Raw genomic sequence first — 15,831 nt, forward strand, 5'->3', positions numbered from 1 at the left:
AACATGATGAACACTCACCCTTAGAAAAGTTGATGCTAGTTAGACCTTTGACCATGTGTTTGAAGCAAAGTTGCTGAAGAGAGCGGAAGTCAAGATGACCAAACCACTCATGCCATAAGTTGATGTGTGAATGTGAGTGAGTCAACAAGGCTTGAGAAGGAGACTTAGGCACAAAGTGGGAGAAGGAATCAAGCCTCTTGTCATCATTGACTTTCCCCACTACAACCAATGAATCATCTCTAAGACTTCGCACCATCACTAAATTTGGAAGGAACTCAACTTTGTGATCATCGCCAAGGTGAGTGATTTGGTAAACTAAGAGGAGATTGGAGCTAAGGTTTGGAACATAGAGAACATCTTTGAATTCCCCATTGTCCATTTACACGTCTTTTTCCTTCAACTTCGATTTTAGTATCATCTCCCATGAAGATGTGTGGTACCTATGACTACTTCAATGAAGAAAAGTCTCCCTTTGAAGAACCCATATGATAGGAGACACTTGGGTCAAGTATCCATTCTGAAGAAGAACTTGAATTTTCCATAAATGCTTGCCCTTTTCCCTTTGAAGAGGTTGGATTTGAATCCTTGGAAGTACCTGGCACTTGAATTTTGTTCTTCTTGAGTGGGTTTTCTAACTCATCGATTCTTTTAGTCTTGCAATGACGCTCATCATGATTTGGCTTTTTGCAATATGCACAAAAAAGTTTGTCCTTTTCACTACTTCCCTTCTTGTTGGAAGAAGAATTGCCTTGCTATGAGGAGGATTGTTGTGTCTCAAATTGTGATTGCTACTTCCACTGCTTCTTGTTGTTGCTAGAACTTCTCCCTCCTTGACTTGATTGGTGCTCATCACTAGCCACCAAGGCTTTGGTCTTTGATTTTGTGAGAAGTCCTAAATCCATCAAGTGAGATTGTTCAACAATCAACATCTTTGCAAATGCATCAAATGTAGGCTTCTAGTAAGCAATTCCCATGGTCAACCTATGAGTATTAAAACTCAAAACAAATCAAGCATACTCTGAAGGTAGCCTCTTCAAGATGTGATGAATCAATTTGTCATCCTTCATGGGATTTCCACAATCTTTAAGTAATACCCTATACTCATTGGCTTTGTTGATGTAATCCTGAATTGTCTCAAAGTTCTTTGGATCCAAGAGAAGTAGATCATCCTCAATCTAAAATCCCTTTTCTTCATCCATCTTACCATACAATGCTACAAATTTATCCCAAGCTGGTTTGGATTCTGTACAACTAGCAATGTGAAAGAAGAGATCTCTATGTACACAATTCCTAATAGCTCATAAAGCTTGTTGATCTTGTTGTTTCCAATCAATGAGTTCTTTAGCATCAGTAGGTTTGGTAATAGTTCCATCAACATAAAGACTGTAACTTTTTTCCATTAATCTACTCCATGCAATATCTTTCCAAGTAGAATAATTACATGAAGTTAGAAGTGGACATTTAGGTGAACCCATGATGCAGAAAATGAAAGACTGCCCCCCCAAAAAAGATGTTTTTGGCACTTTATCAGTAGTGCATGTACAATAGGCCACTTGTCAAAATTAAAAAGTGGACTTCTGATTTTACTTTTTACAACTACCTTTTGAGGTCAAAATCTAGAACTAAGCATTGTAGCTTAGATGTACAACAATTCTGAAAGGTTATCAAAGCATTACAATGCAGAAAAAACTCTAATTCTGAAAGTGAGATTTTTGTCCACACAACCCTAGAATCTGACTGCAAATCTAGAAGGTAGACGAAAAATAACACACTTTTAAAAAAAATGGAACCTATTTTTGTGTCCAGATGAGCTTGTGCAGAGTGTTTGAAGTTGCAAAATGTAGGATTGAGTAGGTACAGTCACCAAAAAACACAATTTCTGCAAAATCCTTGCACCAAAACTAGAAAAGAACACCACAATTGAAAAGTTCAGAAAATTCTACCCAATTTCAAAAAAAATTGCACCTGATTTGGAGTTCGGATGACCAAGTTATGGGCTCGCAATGTCAGGCTACCAAATCAAAAAGCAATCTAGAGAGGGGCTAGAAGGAAAATTGCTATCTTAAATTTGATGGTCAAATGACCATTACAACAATTAGAAATGGCCTGGAAATGACAGTCAGATGGTCATCAATTTTAGGCTCACATAATGATGATGTCAGCAAAAAAATAGCCTCCTTGGTGATGTCGCAAGTGACTGGACTATACGGACGGTACAAATCATACGAATGTGGTACAGACTTGATGACATTTCAGAGGTATAGTTGGTCACATGGTGGCTGAGGTGGTAGGTGACATGGATATTGTTCACTAGATTTTGGAGCTGACATGTGCAATAGGCACTGATGTAGACGCTGCAAATGTGGCACAGAGCTGTCCTCAAGATTGCCACATGTTGGGCGCAAATTGGCACACGTGGCGCAGGGAGGAGCACCAAAGGGTGTAAATGTTCATTGCCAGATTTGGGAGCAATGTCACCAGTTGCTGATTTTCCATTCGTAGGAGGGTTCACATTAATGGAAAGTCTTTAATGCACAGTGTCGGAGTAGTTTAACAGTAGGTCGGGAGTTTATTTTTGATGCCAGAGATTATAACTGCACCAAGGTCAAAAAAATAATTGTCGTCGCCGGTGTTTGTAATATTAATCCCACATTCGCGGGTTCAATGAACACTGTGGTGTTTTTAAATGCAAGCCCATGCTTTGAAAAGAATAGTGAACTCGCCGGTTATGTGGGCAACCGGGTTTGGGTGGAATGTGGTCGCCCGAGATTTATTGTCAGAAAATTGGTAACTACGCCTGCCAATGGAATAAAGATTATTCTGATGGAATATTATTTGCAAGATCGGGGTGTGACTGCCTGGTTCTGCAAAAAATAAATTTGCTAGCCCGACTGGGCAAAAAAAAAATTCAAAAAAAGCTATCCAAAAATGCAAAAAAATAATAAATTACAGATCCAAAAATCAATGAATTAGATCTACAAAATGACCATACCCGAGTTGCAAATCAGGGCCTCCAAGTACCCATTTGCAAAAAAAAATTTCTTCATGATCGACTTTGGTGTAGGGTAGCCGAATTTATAATCAATCTTCATTGAATCAACGTTCTGGATACAATGACAAGGTCCATTCTAACTCTAGATGCTCCTAATTTCTGCAATACTCTGAATTTAGGCCGAAATGTTGAAGCAACAATACTCTTGAACAACTATGTGAGGAGAAAATCTCCAAACTCTGATACCATGTAAAAAATTTCCTTAGAGCAAAATTACCCAAGAACTAAGAACTCAAACACAAGCACAACTATAGACCAGAAAGGAGTACAATCAGAATAACAATGTATTCAATTCAATATGTGCATTAAGAGTACACTAGGAGTGCCTATATATAAAGGCCTCTGAGATGCATCTAGAATGCCTCGGAATCAGCTACTTGATAAGTCATACAACCAAGCACATGTCCACCAGATATGGGTTATCCTCCATTAAGCACAAAAGTAAGTGCGATGATGAAAGGATAAGCCTACAAGGGTGTAACACGCAAATCAGTGTTGTAAACAACATGTGTTAAAATAGAGTTGTGTACTTCTGTGTTGTTAACATGACAACTCAAAAAGGTGTGCAAACTCTAGTGTCCCACAAAATAAAATAATAAAATAATACAATATAATAAAATAATGCATTAACCTAAGTAAACTTAAGTAAGTGTAAATAGTAAATATGTATTCACACCAAAAAAAAGTCATCAAACAACTCTTCTTCATCTAATGTTACATTATCCAGAGTTAGCTTTGAAGCTAGATCAAAGTTGAGATCAAAATTTAGTCTATAAGTTATAACTGATTCATCTAACATAACAGGGTTATTTGAGAATCTAGAACTATTATTAATTGGGAACACATATTCACTTTGTGTGGAGTAAGAAGTTTTAGCTTGATCCTTTAATGGATTACACTTAATTGAATTGTCATTAATCATATTAGAAATTGATCTAAGAAGTGTATTAGGGCATGCAATTTTAATATTTTTAATGGTCTTATATGCAATTTTTCAATTGATTATGTTTCCTATGTGATCCTTAATAGATGCAGATCTACTGTTCTAAGATTTTAGAGGCGATGGTTCATTTGGTGTCACCTATGTTCTATATTTAGAGCCTACCTCTGCAAATTTGATTTCTTCCTTAAGAATTTGGATCGTCTTATCTCCTCCTTGTTCTGAAATCTCCCCTTCTTCAATATCATTATTCCTAGTTTCATATTTCAAGATTAGAGGAGGTATTGAAGCGATAAAATCTAGATAAAAAAACATAAGACTTTGGTGTCTCGTTCAAAATGTAACCTCCATTTTCTAAGAATTTAACTTCTATTTTATAATTTAAGAGAATCCGCATAAAATAAATCTGATATATTAGGGTTTTGAAAAATAATCCTAGATTTGATTTCTTCCTTATAAATTTCAGGTTTTAGATTACAAATTGAATAACCAAATTTTTTTTTAAAGTTGTTTAAGCTTGCAGGACAGGTGAATTTCAACTCAAATTTTGATATTATTAAAAATAGCGAAATCTTTTGTAAAACCTTTTAATCACCCTAGTAAGTTTCACATTTGTGTAATTATGTTTCTATGAAGTAGTTCTACAGGAAAATTAGGAATTGGTATTCATGGATATATTATTTAAAAATCAAATTTTGAAATATCAAAACCAGAATAGAGGAGGTCCAGATAGTAATTTCCTTTTTAAACTACAATCCTTACAGTCAATATAAACAATTTTTCTCGAAGGTTAGTGATGCTTACCTGGCCGTTGCAAGCCTTTAAGATCCAATCTGCAAAATTGAAGTTTGTGACATAGTTGATTCTCCAAAATGCAAATATTCCATTTTTTCAGCAATGTTCTCATAACCCATTGGAGTAGATATGTAGAAAGAATGGAAAATGCTCTTTCAAATATTTTGTTTTATGGAATTTTGGTTTGGTGTAGTGTGCAAGTGGAGCTCATCTTTTTTATTTTCTTTAAATTGCTTACGATTCCCAATTTTTGGCCATGACCTTTTCCTGCTCTCAACTTTGTTGGGGGTAATATGTACTGCAAACAGTGCACAGAGATCCTTCACAGGATGGGGAAAATCAACCAAGCTATCTTTTGTTTCTGAGGCTAGGGCTTCCACCTTCCTTGAAAATAGCAGGGCATACTTAGTTTTATAGAAATATGATTTTTTTGTCATTTGTGATCGAATAACCTTTATTTTCTTTAATCGCTGCTATATTGTTGACTGGGAGGGAGTTAGCAATCATCAGCTGTTTTAACTTTCTTTGTTCCCTATGTTTTAATCTGGGAACTCTTATGATAAAATAATTCACCATTTTTGTGTTCCATGGGCACTTTGTTTGCAATAAAAGACCACCTTTCCAATTGTGGATTGTTATCCAGTCATCCTCTTCATTAAATTTTGGTCCAGATTTGTCAATAAAACAATTTGCACTTGAAACTCTTGAAACTCTTAAACATCACACATTAAGGAAAAAATTAAGTTTGGAAAAAAACAAGCTTACTATGTGATGTTTAACATTTTTTGAAAAAGAGGGGTAAAAATTTATTAAGACAGAAAGGAATACAACAAGGAGAGCTCAACAAGGAGCTCGATCCTTAGCAACAAGATCATCAAATTCTTGCACCATCTGAAAAGAAAGTTGCCTCCTATCCATAATATTCCAACCCGGATCATGACTAGAAGCCCATTTGGCCAAACAATCAGCAGCTCTGTTCCATTCACGAGGAATATACGTGAACCTAATGAATTGAAAAGAGGTAGAGAAGAGAATAATCTGATTAACAACAGTGGCCAGCTGCCAACTAACATTGTCAAGCTCCTGTGAAGAAAGCAAGTTCACCACCACCTGGGAATCAGACTCACAGATAATCTTACGCCATCCCCGCAAGCAACATTGTTCCATAGTATATAAAATAGCCTGAGCTTCCATGAGATTGTTAGTGAAATCACCCTTATGAACTGAGAAAAAGAATTTAACATCACCAAAACTACAACGAGCCACTCCCCCAATACTAGCAGAGCCTGGATTCCCTCAGGAAGAACCATCAGTGTTAATTTTCAAAACTCCATAGGGAGGAGGAGTCCAATGCCCATCCCGATTTAACTGACCCTTCCTCTAATGTTGAAGCTGCCTGGACATAGAAGGAAACCTTTGAGCTACAACCCCATCTTGAAGATGAAAATTGAAGCGATTGCATATAGCAAGATCAACCGGATCCATACCCCCATCTAGCTCATACTTCACATCAATAGTTTCCTGAAGAGAATGTGAGATCTTCCACCAAAGATGCAAAATATCTAGCTGAACATCTTGGAATATTCGACGATTCCTCTCCAATCAGATATGCCAAAGCATGAATGAAGGGCCAGCAATCCAAGCAGCATGGAGAGGAGAAGACTTGGAGGGAGCACTTCCCAAGCGGGCCCAGAACTCAGGCAAAGAGGAAGCATGCCTACAAGAGCAACCCCAAGCACTCCACCAAAGGTGCCATAGCTGAATAGAATAGGAGCAATGGAAGAACAGATGGGAGACAGACTCCTCCCCATTACCACACAAAACACAATAAAAGGGGCCCTGAAATCGACATTTACAAAGATTATCCCATGTAAGACAGCGGTTGTGAGCCACTAGCCACATGAAAAAATTGCACTTGGACCAAGAAACTTTATTCCAAACTTGCTTCCACCAAGGGACCTCAACATCCCCAAATAATTGTCTAGTTATCCCCTGATACCCAGCAGAGACATGATATTTACCAAACAAGGTACCTCCCCAAGCCAAAACATCAGGACCTAACAAAGAGGAACACTCTCTAGAGGCCAGAATCTGAGAAAGCTCCTGATGATCCACGTTTGTACCTCCAGGAGGCCAATCAGAAGAATGCTTCCATCTGTAACCAACAACAGGTCCCAATTGAAAAGGAGTCTTGTAATGAGCCACTTTATCCCATCCAGTGGCATGAAAAGAGTCACAAAGAGACTGAAGATGAGGGTACATGGATAAAATGGAAGGGAATCCATCCCAAGCATCAGACCAAAACAAAGCCTGAGAACCACCTTTACATATCCAGAATAGATTAAACAAAAGCAACACATATTTTGTGAGCCACATGACAATAATATTTTATAATATTTATAATAACATATGCTTTTTTGTTTGCAACCTGCCCTTCGATATGTGCTTCTTGATTAATGAGGGCCTCCTGCCCTGCATTTCATATACAAAATGTTTAGCGAGACATTTTCTCCATAATGGTAGATTCTGCATGCAGAAAACTCAGAAATGGTGTGCTTTATTAACTCAAAACTATTAGTATTTAATTATTCATTGTAAATATATCACAGTAAAAATAATTTCTCTATCAAAATAATAATAATTGTTCACATATTTTTAAGATTCACTTTACATCTCTAATAGTTCCAAAAAGGACAAAAAAAATACTCTATATGATACTTTCATGACTTAATTTTATTTATTAAGTAAATGAGAAAATTGTCAAAATAGATTTTCAAATTTAAAATATATTTTTAATTTAAAAAATCAATCAGATATATAAAAGACTAATCTCAAAGTAATCTAGATATCTTTCTAAATCAATTCTTTGAGACTATACCATCATAATTCTTGGATGATTAATTATAATAGGTCTCAAAAATGACTTGTAAGAGTAAACATTTAAAAATTGATCATTTAAAATGTTGCATGATATCTACTTAAAATTGATCCAACAATAATGCACTACAACAACCAAAACAATTACTAATACTAATTAACATGCATGTTCTATCTACTTGTTCGGAAATCACCAATTCTTATGTACAGCTCTTCTAAGTTTATTAATTGTAACTCCTAAGAAATACAAATAGAAGACTTTAGATACATTATATATAAATAAATATTTTCTTATTATCTTTTATATTTCTTTTAAAACATGATATTGGTAAAGAATTTTTGAGTTAAACTAATTGGAATATTTTCTTTAAAATTAAGAATTAAATGATTAAGTTTAAGAAAAACAGTAATTTTAACATAATAAGCATACTCTTCCCATACGCCCATCAATTTTATAACTTGAAGAGTGAATAAGCAAACATGATTGACATAGACTGATACACATTGTGGTGAAGAAGTCATGATTGACATTCACTAACATTACACTATATACGGTCAGGATGTTCATATTTAGTTTAAATCCAATCAGCGTGAGCAAAATGTGTTGTGATTGTATCTCAATTGATATGATTCACTGGCTGCCGGGCCCCAGATAAGATTTCTCGGCTGGCGACATTGACTCACTCGCAAACTGCATTGAATGAATCTGTATACTCTCATACTAGTAATGTTAATGCATTTATTTTTTAAACTTGCTCCTTGAGGGGAGATCTTACAGGAATATCATATAATGTAAATACATGTATGTTATACAGTAGGCCAAGGAAGTGTCTTACAACCCATAAACATTCATGTTACTCCCATTTCAAAAAGAATTTCATCTTAACCAAGCAGGGTGAAAATGGGGATGGTTGAAATTTGAGGCACTGTAATTGGGAAAAGCTTCGCAGGCATTTCTTTCGAGAGAATCCTTGAAGTTAGCTTGGAATCTCCATCTAATGAGGATATCATGTATGTATATCTGCAACTTTATAGGCTCCATCGATAGTTTTTCCCGAAAAATGTGTCATCACAGGCTGGTTTGGTGATGTAGTCGATTCTTGAACAGATTATAGCAGTTTGGGAGATATTAGATTGATAAGACATAATCTGAATTGGGCTAATTTAGAATTCTGAGCTTTCCCCCAATTTGAACCAGCCTAAAGGTTTAGGATTTTAAACTCACCCCTGAAATGAGTTTTATATGAATCTTATCCTTACAAATATCACAGAGTTAGATGTGTCATGAGAAGGGCTCCTTGAAAGGTTTGGGCTTTCCACTGCAGGTTTGAGTTTTGCAATGTTTCAGCATTTTTCCAATCACATGGAGATTCAATAGGCACTCGATAGTCACTTGGTTGGGTTTTGTGCTTTCATCTGTTCCATTGGCCTTAAGCCACCAGTAGTGATTACTGAGTTGAATTTGAACTCTCTTTTTTTTCTTGATAGGTAATGGGCTGAAGCCTAGATTCTTTATTATTTTATTATTAATATGTATTAAGTTCAATTAAACTCCAACCCAAGACCCCTCAGATAAGAGATTCACAATTTATCATTCTGTTGTAAGCTCTCACCTTGAAATTTTCATTTTTACAAGAATCTGAAAGTTGGTTTTTATTCTCTTTTTCAGAAAATTCCAGCAGTTTGTGAAGATTTGATAATAATCATGGATGTGCCTGGTCAAGAAAAATCAGCTGAAGAGGAACTTCCTAGAGGATCTTTTCAATATAATTCCCCCGTCGTTCAGGTGATCCTGATTGGTTTGATCTGCTTCTGCTGTCCTGGCATGTTCAATGCTCTCACAGGCATGGGAGGTGGAGGACAGGTGAACCCACATGCAGTCAACAACGCCAATACTGCTCTTTACATAACATTTGCTGTATTTGGCATACTGGGTGGGGGGATATACAACCTCCTAGGGCCTAATTTGACCACTTTTGCAGGATGCTCCACCTATGTGCTCTATGCTGGATCATTTCTCTATTACAATCATTATCAGCATGAATGGTTTGCTATACATGCAGGGGCACTTTTGGGTATTGGAGCAGGACTGCTGTGGGCAGGGCAAGGAGCCATCATGACATCATACCCTAGTGAAGAGAAGAAGGGCAGGTACATATCCCTCTTTTGGTGCATCTTCAATTTTGGAGGTGTGATTGGGGGTTTCATACCCTTTCTATCAAACTACCACAAGGCAGCAGGGAATGTGAATGATGCAACATATATTGGATTCATGTGCTTCATGACTCTTGGTACTTTTCTCACACTAGCCCTTCTTCCACCTCACAAAGTAGTCAGGAATGATGGAACTAAGGCAACCACATTGAAGTATTCCAATCCAAGAGCAGAATTACTGGAGATCCTCAAGCTGTTCTTGAATTGGAAGATGCTACTGATAATTCCGGCCTCCGCGGCTAGTAATTTCTTCTACACCTACCAATTCAATAATGTGAATGGCAAGCTTTTCACAATCAGAACAAAGGGCTTGAACAATGTGTTCTATTGGGTTGCTCAGATGTTGGGATCAGTGAGTATAGCATACATTCTTGACTACAGCTCTGAGAGCAGGAAGAAAAGGGGATATACAGGTGTGTGTATTGTTGCCTTGCTTGGGACAGCCATATGGGGTGGGGGGCTTGTCAATGAGCTGAAATACAATGGGAGAAACCCTAATCTGGACTTCATGGACTCTGGGGCTTCCTATGCAGGTCCATTTGTGCTCTTCTTCTCCTATGGACTTCTTGATGCCGCCTTCCAAACCCTGGTGTATTGGATGATTGGAGCTCTTGCTGATGACTCACAAACCCTAAGTAGGTACAGCGGATTCTACAAAGGCGTGCAGAGTGCGGGAGGAGCTGTTGCTTGGCAGGTTGATTCACATAAGACTTCTCCGGCAAAAGAACTAATAATCAACTGGTGTCTTACCTCCATTAGCTATCCCCTACTGCTTCTTCTTGTTGTCTTTGCCGTGCATGATAAAAGGACCGTTCCCATTGATTTTGAAGCGGACATGAGTAAGGGAAATGGAACGGCAAAGGACAACATGCAAATGTAGCTGCAGAGAAATTCTCCATACAGACCAGTGTAAGTAATGATCATATATTACGCATTCAACACAATCTACTAAATGCTTTGGAGTGATTAGGGTTTCACTATGTAATTGTTATTCCAAGCTAGTTGCAGTTACCTATTTCCTATTCTGCTTTCTCAGAGGAATGCTGGGTAAACGTGCTTATCTTGCTTTTGTTTGGAAAATTGTGAGAGTGGAACATACCGGAAGGCGATATTCTGTGAGATTGGACATAGTTTCCATATACCTGCTACATAGTTTCCTCCACACTTGGATTTCTGCTGTGACTGCCTTCTAATGTTCTTGCCCCACCTTTTGAGCGCTTATCTATTGTAGCTAAATGTTTGCGGCTGATGAATATTATAAAATTTATAACCGCTAAAATGGTTAGTGGGGACTTTCTGTGCATTTGTGTTTCTACAATCAGTTTTCTGACATCAATTTTTACGATGATACTTCATGATTCATCATTAACTATGATATAGAGTAAGAATGCTAGATGATGGATATGGAGTATAATTTATAAAATTTGGACACAATTTTTTATCTTCAATAATAAGGACTTATTAATTTTTGGCATGGAATATTTTATTAGGAAAAGTGAGGGAGTTAAATGGATGGTAATTTTAGGGAGTTCCTTATAGAAGAATTCTTGCATGATAGGAAATAGTTTGCAAACATTTTTATTATTATCAATTTAATATGATACATGTGTGGAAATATATGTGTAGGTAGCTGTAGCTTTTCATTATGTTTTATTTATTTTTAGTTTTAAGAATAATCTAATAGGTGCTAGTAGAATTTATTTTATTTTATTTTATTTTTCTTTTGTTGAGAATGTGATTTTTAGAGGGTAGTTTTTAAGTTAGTTATAAAACATTATTTTCAAATATTAATTTGTAGATAAGTTAATTGTGTATAGGTTTTAGTTTTAATACATTTACATATGATAGAAGTAGAGATTTTGTTGGACACTTTTAGTTGTTCCTAGGACATAAAATATGAATGATTGAGAGGAACATTGTAGTTGTGGACAATGTTGCATTTATGAAGATCAATTATAAAGTTACATTATTTATTCATTTTTGTAACTAATGTTATTTAACTTTTAGCAACCAAAGGTGCTTGTACTAGTTCAATATATGATAGGCTAGAGGGAATCTACATAAATTGAGGAAGAAGGATTTGGAGGAGCGTAGGGCCTCAAGTAATGTCAAGGAATGACTTATGATATAGAAACTATTGAGGTTACATTACATATGGATGAGTCTAAAGAAGGAAATGAGAATCTAAGAAATGTTAGGGCAATTGTTAGTGTAAATAATTAATTATTATTACACTTTACTTAAGTTTACTTAGGTTAATGCATTATTTTATTATTTGTTAATTTGACACCTAGGAGTATGTGTACTCATATGAGTTGTATTGTCTACAACACAGGAGTTTGCATAATCATCTAAGTTGTCATGTAGACAACATAGTTGTTCGCACTCTAAATAAGCATATGGTGTCTACAACATCTTTTTACATGACACACCTATGTAAGCTTATCCTCTCATCATCGCACTAACTTCTATGCTCAATGGAGAATAATCCACTCTTGGTGGACATGTGCTTAGTTGTGAGACTTATCACTTTGCTGACTCATAGTCATTCTAGAGGCCTTTTTATTCAAACACTCCTAGTGTGTATGTACATCAATTCAATTTCATATTGTTATTCTAATCATACTTTATTGGTCCATTTTTCTGCTAGTGCTTGAGCTTCTTGATCTTGGGTGATTTTAGCTCAAGGAAAATTCTTACATGGTATCAGAGCAATAGGAGATCTCTTCACATAGCCATTGGAGACCATTTTTGCTTCACCTCTCGAAGGACCACGATTCAGATTCGGAGTATCTGTAGCTATTGGGAGCGTCTAGAGCCAAAGCGAACCTCAACATTACGTCTAGAGTATTGATTCAGTGAATTTTGACCATAAATTTGCCTACCCTAGGCCATAATCGAATCTGAGGCAATTTTTTTTGCAAACCTAAATTCAAAGGCCTAATTTGCAAAATTGGTATGATCTCTTTAGATCTATGCAATTAATTTTTTAGATCTACATTTTTATTGGCTTCTCCGCACTTGTTTTATTCGAATTTGCATTTTTGCTTTTCAGATTTTCATTTTATTTCCAAAATTCTACAAAAAAAATGGCCTTTTAGGCTAGTAGGAGATTTTTTTTTGCAGTACAAGATTGGAGCTTGCTAGTGCAGATTAGCTATTGGCATCATATTCAGAAGGTCAAAAATCCCCCAAATTGACTTTTGTTTCATCAAAATGGGACATCTAAGGTGAAATCTAGAGTCAATTGATTTTTGGAGGTGTGACAGTGGCGATTTAGAAAAAATAGTTGTAGAGGTGAATTTCAAACAGTGATATATCCCTCATATGGACTCCTTTTTTCGAGCAATTTTTTTGTTTGTTTTGGGGTAGAATTTCATGATCTACACATTAGTGCAGGTTGTTTGAGATCTCTATTCCTGAATTTTTTAGAAAATTGCCAATCTCGATTTTTGTAACTTCAAAGGCTTAGTATGGGTTCATCTGGACACATTTGCAAGTTCCATTTTTTTGAAAGTGCATAATTTTTCATCTACTTTCTAGATCTGCAATCAGATTATAGGCTTGTGTGGATAGAAATACCACTTTCAGAAATAGGTCTTTTTTGCATTGTATTGCTTTGATAAAACTTCAAAATTGTTGTACTTCTGAGCTAAATTGCTAAGAACTAGATTTGAACTCCAAAAGGAGGTAGGTTGTAACAACAAAATCAGAAGCCCACTTTTGTCCATTTTGACAAGTGGCCTACTGTAAACACACTACATATAAAGTGCCAAAAGCATCATTTTTGGGGGGGTTCTTTGATTGAGCGAATAGGGGGGTGTGTCTTGTGTTTTTGTGTCTCTTTCTCTCTTGTGCTCTTTTAATTTTTTGCATCATGGGTTCACCTAAAACTCCACTTCTAACTTCACACAATTATACTATATGGAAAAATATTGTATGGAGTAGACTAATGAAAAAAGGTTTAAATCTATATGTTGATGGTACAATTGTAAAACCCATTGATGCTACTACACAAGTTGATTGGCAAGTTAAAGACAATTAGGCTTTAGGAATTATTAGGATTTATTTTCATAGAGATCTCTTCTTCCACATTTCCATCTTTAAGGATGCCAAGGGTGCTTGGGAGAAACTTGAAAGGTTGTATGGTAAGGTGGATGAGGAAAAGGGATTCCAAATTGAGGATGACCTACTTCTATTGAATCCTAAGAATTTTGACACAATTTAAGACTATGTCAACAAAGCCAATGAATTGAAAGCACTACTTAAAGATTGTGGTAATCCCATGAAGGATGATAGATTGATTCATCACATCTTGAAGAGGCTACCTTTAGAGTATGCATCTTTTGTTTCAAGTTACAACACTCACAGGTTGACCATGGGAAGTGCCTTTACTAAGCCTACATTTGATGCATTTACAGAAATGTTGATGTTGGAATAATCCAAGTTGATAGATATGGGAATTCCCAAGTCATCCAAGTCTACAGCATTGGTGGCTAGTAATCAGAACCAATCAAATCAAGGTGGAAAAAGTTCTACCAACAACAAGAAAAAGTAGTGGAAGAAAAAATCACAATTAGAGACACAACAATCTTCCTCCTCACAACAAGACAATTCTTCTTCCAACAAGAAGGATAAACTATTTTGTGCATATTGCAAGAAATTGAATCATGATGAGCATCATTGCAAGACTAAGAGAATAAATGAGTTGAAAAACTTACTTAGAAAGAACAAAATCAATGTGCCAAATGCTTCCAAGGATTCAAATTAATCCACTTCACAGGGAAAAGGGAAAGCATTTATGATAAGTTCAAGTTCTTTAGGGGAATGGATTCTTGACTCAGGTACCTCATATCATATGGGTTCTTCAAAAGGACACTTTTCTTCATTGAAGTAGTCTAAGGTACCTCACATATTTGTAGGGAATGATACACAAGTGGAAGTTGAAAAGAAAGGACAAGTTGAGATGGAAAATGGAGAGTTCAAATATGTTCTCTACATTCCTAACCTTAGCACTAATCTCCTTTCAATTTACCAAATCACTTGCTATGGAGGTGGCAATAAAGTTGAGTTCCTTCATGATTCAGTAATGGTACAAAATCTTAAAGATGATTCATTGGTTGCAGTGGGTAAAGTTAATCTTGACACGAGGCTTTATTCTTTCTCCCACTTTGTGCCTAAGTCTCCTTCACATGCCTTGTTGACACATTCTCAATCACAAAGTAAATTATGGCATCAGCGGTATGGACATCTTGCCTTCAGCTATCTTCATCAACTTAGCTCAAAAATATGGTCAAAGGTCTACCTACAATCAACTTTTCTAAGGGTGAATGTTCAATTTGTTCAATGGATATGCATCTAGAAGAGAAGTTTGACAAAGGGAAGTCTTGGAGAGCATCAGTTTTTCTTGAGTTAGTTCACATGGTTCAAGCAGGCCCTTTTTCAATGACATTAGTTAGCAAGGGTCACTATGTCCTCACATTCATTGATGACTTTTCATGCCACACATGGGTCTACTTTCTTAATCACAAGAATGAAGTGTTTGATATGTTTCTAGCCTTCAAGAGTTATGTTGAGAAGCAATCAAGTAAAGCCATCAAGGTTCTTCATATGGAAAATGAAAGTAGATATGTAAACTCAAGACTTAGAGAATTTTGTGAACTTGAGGGCATCGATCTTTAGAATCTTGTAGCATTTAGTCCACAAAAGACAAGTGTAGTAGCAATGTGGATTAGAACTCTTAAGTCAATGGCAAGTTGTACTATTCAAGCTAAGTCTCTTGATCCATCACTTGAAGTCAAAGTTATAAGTAGTGCCAATCACATCCTTAATAGGTCTCCTCATAATGTCTTAGATGGAATAACTCCTTTTGAGGCATGGTGTGGAAGAAAACCAATTGTGAAACACTTTAGAGTTTTTGGTTATTCAACATGGGCATACATATCTTCAAGGG

General features: G+C 36.2%; 1 protein-coding gene across 6 annotated transcripts; it reads left to right on the forward strand.

Annotated features, from left to right (window-relative positions):
• The first annotated feature begins 8,104 nt into the window (after positions 1 to 8,104).
• On the forward strand, positions 8,105 to 11,181 carry LOC149531614 (UNC93-like protein 1). 6 transcript variants are annotated; one of them, XM_089810386.1, is made up of 3 exons: positions 8,694 to 8,989; positions 9,334 to 10,787; positions 10,915 to 11,181. In XM_089810386.1, exons 1-2 carry the CDS (start codon positions 8,942 to 8,944, stop codon positions 10,756 to 10,758), a joined length of 1,473 nt encoding a protein of 490 aa, XP_089666512.1. In that variant the 5' UTR covers positions 8,694 to 8,941; the 3' UTR covers positions 10,759 to 10,787; positions 10,915 to 11,181. The 6 variants fall into 6 exon arrangements, with proteins under 6 accessions (XP_089666513.1, XP_089666514.1, XP_089666512.1 ...); XM_089810387.1 differs by lacking the exon at positions 8,694 to 8,989 and adding an exon at positions 8,105 to 8,388 and having other exon boundaries at positions 9,334 to 11,181; XM_089810388.1 differs by lacking the exon at positions 8,694 to 8,989 and adding an exon at positions 8,367 to 8,675 and having other exon boundaries at positions 9,334 to 11,181.
• The last annotated feature ends 4,650 nt before the right edge of the window (positions 11,182 to 15,831 follow it).

Source organism: Cupressus sempervirens, chromosome 11 (genome assembly GCF_028749045.1).
Source record: "Cupressus sempervirens isolate cs-2001-9-10 chromosome 11, ASM2874904v1, whole genome shotgun sequence".
Lineage (NCBI taxonomy): Eukaryota > Viridiplantae > Streptophyta > Pinopsida > Cupressales > Cupressaceae > Cupressus > Cupressus sempervirens.

Bases quoted from the DNA above. Each gene is read 5' to 3' on its own strand.
- LOC149531614 (XM_089810385.1), top strand. From the start codon at position 8,942: ATGTGTCATGAGAAGGGCTCCTTGAAAGGTTTGGGCTTTCCACTGCAG. The intron at 8,990-9,333 runs GTTTGAGTTTTG...TCTCTTTTTCAG, and splicing joins GTTTGGGCTTTCCACTGCAG to AAAATTCCAGCAGTTTGTGA.